The sequence below is a fragment of the Mytilus californianus genome, unplaced genomic scaffold (assembly GCF_021869535.1).
Source record: "Mytilus californianus isolate M0D057914Y unplaced genomic scaffold, xbMytCali1.0.p SCAF_2, whole genome shotgun sequence".
NCBI lineage: Eukaryota > Metazoa > Mollusca > Bivalvia > Mytilida > Mytilidae > Mytilus > Mytilus californianus.
In genome coordinates this window covers 59,355,910-59,362,268 of record NW_026262668.1, presented here as the reverse complement: position 1 = coordinate 59,362,268, position 6,359 = coordinate 59,355,910, and the positions used below count along the sequence as shown (strand labels likewise).

Below are 6,359 nucleotides of genomic sequence, written 5' to 3'. Positions count from 1 at the left end.
ACAAAGATGTAAAAATTGTCTACCTGTAGTACACATCTTTTGATCCTGATTGTTTGATGGTGTGCAAATTGCTATCAACGACAATTACGTTACCTTTATAGTTTCTGTGTCCTGCAGCGACGTCATAAACGTCGTTGCATAGTAGACGATACAATAGAATTCCTTAACAACGTCCTTAGTAACGTGAAGTTCGTGATCAAATAGTGCTGCTAAAACAATGGAGAAAAGAGGGGAAGTCAATGAAGATAAGTATACAGAGCTGACAGAAAAGTGGAACTTAAAAATAAGTAAAACACCTTCAAGTGAAATTTCTGAATTACTGCCTTTGTTTTATCCTGCAAATCAAAAGAGAGACCGCTATATCAAAGAAGTTTTCGATTCCTTAGAATTTGATGTTGCTGATGTTGAGACCCTTTCTGATTGTAAAGAACAATTATATAGCGCTATTTCGTGTTTACATGGATCTACTGTAAAAGTGAAGTCTATGAAGCTGAAACGTGATGTATCGGATACCAGGAAAGAAGTTATTTTAACTGTTGAAAAGTTTATGAGCAAAATTAATATATTACTTTTATCTTTGGTAAGGACAAAACAGATTCCTGAGAGCCTCTATGTGGATGTTTTCATGTCGTTTTTAGATATATTTGGAATTCTTGGAATACCAGGTGAAGTTTTCAATCGAAAGATTCTTTTAGCTGGAGAAATTTATAGTCAACATCCGGGTTATTATCTTTTACCTCAAAATACTGCAGATTTATGTTTGAACACAATCGGCATATTATCTTACTCTACAAAAAACTTACAGAAAAGGTAAGACGGTTAATTGACCAACTATTTGTAACTTCATTTTTCATTTGTATTTGTTACTGAAATCACTGTTTTTGCCTGTCCGGTACATGTACAAAAAATCACTTATTATTTCATAGATTAGTGTACTCTTTTTAATGTTTGTTCCTCCTGTTGCCCCTTGAACTGAGGAATGTACTTTTTTACTCTAGATTGTGTGTATTCCAATAATCTATAGTAATACATAACAGTAACATTGAATTTCAATTTTATGAATAAATGTCTGTAACAGACTTTCGGACAAGCTACATAAGTTGTACTTGAGCCTCTCAGAAATACAGATGTTAAATCCGATGCCTCATGTAGAGAGAGTGCCTGCTGCAAGGCAAAATTTCTGTCCCTATCAAATATACCTTCATTTTACAGTGTCAGTCAGTAGACCTTCATCCCGGACGGCCACTATTACAGGACCTACCTATTGTATTTATTGTTATTTTTTTCAAGTTGTGATAATGCATGACATATTTGTCACTCGACGTTCAGCAACCAACAATTGATCAATCTCAGAAATACATTATAAATCTAAGTCGATAGATTACGTTTTTCTTGGTTGAGATTTTTTGATAAATGGGCGATAATTCAAATTGAATATTGTTCCATCGCATGCATAATATTTACATGTCCGATGCTTACTTTGTATGAATTATATCCTCTATTTGTAATTTTACTTGTGTATAAATGTACACTGTACATTTGTTATAGTGTATCTTGTATATTTACAGTACATTATATGCTTTCATTATATTATTTCCCATAATTTTGAGAAAGCAAATCTACATATTGATATCAGGAAAATTTTAGATATGAGGAAAAGAATGTCGAATGCGTCACTTCTGAAATGTTAATAATCTAAATTGATGAATAGTTTTTATGAAAACATATATAGCCGACTATAATGTATGGGTTTTGCTCATTGTTGAAGGCCGTACGGTTGCCTATGATTGCTTACAACCACTTCATTTGAACTTGGGTGGATAGCTGTCTCATTGGCAATCATATCACATCTCCTTATTTTTTATATAGATATGCAAGTGATATGATACAGCGGAAGTTTAACGATAAAAAAGCAAGAAGCTAAAAAAAATTTAAAAAAATGCACCCCCTTAAGCAAACTGGTTACAATAGCTATGTACATGCTACATGTATAAGTACATGTACCGATAATTAAGTCGCCCAAACCGAAGAGTTCGAGACTTGCGTTTGATACGTTTCGTTTTTTCTTCTTCTTTTTACCTTAACTTGTCCGACTATATAATGTTTTCTTGCTAACTCTCTATGATTGACAGTTTTAATTGTTTGATATTCTTTGGGTCAGTATCCAAACATGTACATGTATGCTGTTAGTTTGGTTATTCACATTGAACTTGTGTTTCTCTTGTGTCAACATAATAGATAAAAATAACTTGTTTGTTACGTATTTCCCTAAATCGTTTTTTTTAAATATAATAACAAAAGGCCCGCATAGATGATTGAAATTCAATGTAAATTCTAGTAAAATGTAGCATGAAGTAGGAAAGCAGTTGTTGTCTGTAATTATTTGATTTCTAGTATTTTTTATTAACGAACTGTGTTTCATATGTCTTTTATCAATTATTGGAAATCAAAAGTAGAAACGGAGATCTTTTGAGTGTTATTTTTGACCCGACGACATTGGATTTGAAAAAAAATGAATCATTCGATATTGAAGTTTTAAGATATTAGATTGATTAGAATAGGAATGAAAATAAGAACCACTAATATTTATATGACCAATAGGATAACATATTTCAGTAATCTGTTTTCAGCATAATGTGTCTGAAAAAAAACACAACACAACACAACACAACACAACACAAGACACCACACTACACCACATCACAACACAACACAACACAACACACCACAACACACAACACCACACCACAACACAACACAACAAAACACAACACAACACAACACATGGTTATCCCACATCTTCTTTTATTCATACGCATAAATCTAAAAAATCCATACATTTTCTTGTTGTATTGTAGACCCATTGTAGGCCTTGGGATGTTTTATGCTCTTTGGTCGGGTTGTTGTCTCTTTGACACAATAAATTCTATCATGCCATGCTCTATTCCCATTTTAACATGGGTAGGCATTATATTTGTCACCATTTTACACCTCGCTAACGCTCGGTATTAAGATATTGACAAATATAATGCCTACCCATGTTAAAATGAGCAATTGAAAAAATAGCAAACTTATTCAGGCCCCTAAAAATTATGTTAATATTACAGTTGCTTTAGTCTGGAAACTAGTGCAGAAAGGTTACTTGTGATGTCACTAATAAAAGTACATTGTTTGGGCCTATTGTTGAAGTTTTCCGTTATTTCGTTTTCAGCTCATCAAAGGAAAAGATCGACAAAGAATCGACTAAAGCATCTTCACCTAAATCTACCTTAAAAGAATCATCAAATGGTAACAATGTTGACTCTATTGCACAAACACCGTCTACACCATCGTCAATACATGAGAAAGCACAACCCGAGACTTGTAAAACGCCAAATCCGGTACGAAAATCTGATTGTATAATGCGTGAAAGAGTTTCACCACTGGACCAAAGTGTTAATGCTGGAAGTACCTCGGACACATATGGCATGTATTGTCATATACGAAAAAGAACTGTAGAAGGCCGAATTAAACTACCAGCTGTTAAATTGTCTCATCCTAATGGAGTTATCAATAAAATTCCAATTATCATTACACTTGCTCCAGACGAAACTGTAACTGAAGGCAGTAGTGAATCAACCAAGACTCAACAAGAAGAATCGTCTTCTCAGTTTGTCGGTCGTTCAATAGATTCTTCTTTTAGAGCGCCAGGCAGAAAGCTTAACATTCCTAAAAGATTGTTTTCAGGTGTCAGATCAGCAATGGAGCAGGAATTTCCAAGCTTTCTGCGGCAAACACCTAAACCTGGATTTTCGAAAGGCCCACTACCAATTATAGTCTCTACACCAGAGGCAACTGAAGCAGATATAAAACGAAAGAAAATGATATCGGAATCTACAGAAAATAATAAAAAAGAAAATATTCAGTTGAATGTTTCAGACGGAACTATGTCCTATTCTAGTGCTCAAAATGAAATAGCCTGCAAGTATTCAGAACCGATAGACAGTGGTGAATGTTCAAAGTCAATTTCTGTTCATCAAAGACAGATTAAAGATACCAAAAATGAAAATCAGGATGTTACACTGTGTAATTCGGTATCTTTGTTAGAGGATGACAGCTCCCATAATGGTACTGTCAAAAAAGAAAGCATATTTTCCCGCGTATCTGATATCAGACAATATGATAACACCACTATAAATGATATGCCTCGTTCTGAACAAATACGAAACAGTGCAGGAAATAATAAAAATACATCATCTAGAGTAGCAGGAAATCACGTGATAAATTATGCAAATATCTTTGAACCAAATGAATGTCTATACAATAAGATGAATAGCGAAAACATATTGCAAACACAAAGTAATTGTCAAATTTCATCAAGTAACTCAGACATTTGCCTTCACGACTTTGTTTTGAGACATGAAAATTGTGAGAATGTCTCGACTCAATATCAAAATAACAAAATGTGTATTTTTGAGAAAACAAAGAAACAAAGGTACAGAAAGAAAAGAAAAAGATACAGAAAAAGACCAAACCAGGTAGATATTACTTGTGTTCAAAATGCAAACTGCATACAACACAACAATAATCATTCACAGAAACATAAGAATGAAAAAAGAAGAAAGCAATTGCATAAAATTAAAACAGAAAAAAATCAAGGAAAAGAGCGAGTTAGCAGTGATTCAGGTGTGGCTGAGTTGAACTTCCATGGAAAGTTCGATGGCGTACATGTATGCGTTTCCTCCAGTAGTTTTCCTCAAAACTACATAGAGGAGAGTAATACTGTCTTGTCCAATTCAGGTGGACCAGATAAACCTGTATTTACTGCTACAACACAAAACAGTGTTTACTCTGTGAAATTAAATTCAGAATTTATATCAGTACAAGATGAATGGAAATGTAATAAATTCAAAATAGATAATACTGATGCCGAAGATTGTGTGCATACACATCAAAGTAAACAAAAAACGTATGCCCGAATGAAAACTGTTGAGTGGTTATTACAACAGCCGCTATGTGTTCCCGATACTTGTGAAGCTTTCACGATGTTAGATAATTCCCCAAAAAATATTGATGTCGGTGAATACCCTGATCAATTGTTAACAAATGACTACACTACAGATTTTGTAAATTATGTAGTAGATACAAATTACAATGCTACAAAACCATTATATACACACATTCCAGATGAATTCGTTCGAAGTTTGCTCCTTGAATGGCCTCACACAAGGACCAAACCAGTATCAGTTGGCTTTATCTTACACAAAACTAGAGTTGTTGTTGTCTCCCTTGAAATGTGTCATGATCATTTCGAACATTTAACCATAGACGGTGTTGTTATAACAGATGATGTAGCTGTAGTCCGTTATTCTTCGCCGTTCGATCTTTTAAACATAAAGGACAGAACATGTCTTTATAAGATTTTATCTCGTATTGGAACTGACTGAAACACTGTTATAATCTGAATGTGGAGTTATATATATTCAACTTCTAGGATGAAACATGTTTTGGCATTTAAGCATATTCAACTTTAATATTAAAAAAAAAACAGTAAACCATGGACTTATTTTAAAATTAAATCCCTTATACAAGACAAGGTTGTTTTAACACTTCTTTTTCTCTTCTTCGCAATAACTTGGCAACTTTACCACATCTTCATTTTATATTTTTAGCAGCCGGATAACAAAAACGGATATGCATCTTTCCGAAGGACCTTTTGGTTGATCCTTCCGGTTTACCACAAATAAAGGAAAAACAGGTACACTGTTTCGATAATCCTAATTTTGTTCCAATTCCAGTCATTAGGCGTACTTGTATAGATTTAGTTTAAACCCGACTTTCTAGAAATGGAAGTCTAAGTGTATAATTTTAACCTTGCCAAAGTCTATAAAGTTTCGGTGAACAAGAAAAACAATCTCGAAAAATAATGTTGATTTTTTTCAGTACTACAATGAATTGATACCTCTTATAAAAAAGAGACGGAAGATACCAAGGGGTCATTCAAAGTTCAAACAGCATTATCACCTCAGAAAATATTTTGTATTCCTTTATTGAACTTCTTTCCAAGATGACAATACAATTAAGACTAAAATTAGTTTCAGAAATCATTTTAAGCTTTCAGTGAAATAAAATACAGATCGCCGATCAAATTGGGCATCGAAACTTACTTGTATTCGTATCAAAAATAAAAGTATAAGCCTTCAACAAAGCTAACTTGACACTATGGTTTCTGACAAAGTAGTTTTGAAATTTCCTGTTAAAAGGAACAGAAATATTATCCAGCTTATTGAATTAACTGTAAAGAGTGTCACAAAATCATCGGCGACTTACTAACCTTTTTAAGCAAATTTTGAAAGAAGAAAAACGCTGATTAAAAACAA

At 33.4% G+C, this 6,359-nt stretch overlaps 1 protein-coding gene across 1 annotated transcript; it reads left to right on the top strand.

Annotated features, from left to right (window-relative positions):
• Positions 1 to 200: 200 nt before the first annotated feature.
• On the top strand, positions 201 to 5,607 carry LOC127728798 (uncharacterized). Its single transcript, XM_052236410.1, has 2 exons — positions 201 to 810; positions 3,212 to 5,607. The coding sequence occupies exons 1-2, from the start codon at positions 218 to 220 to the stop codon at positions 5,424 to 5,426; spliced, it is 2,808 nt and encodes a 935-aa protein (XP_052092370.1). The 5' UTR covers positions 201 to 217; the 3' UTR covers positions 5,427 to 5,607.
• Positions 5,608 to 6,359: the final 752 nt, after the last annotated feature.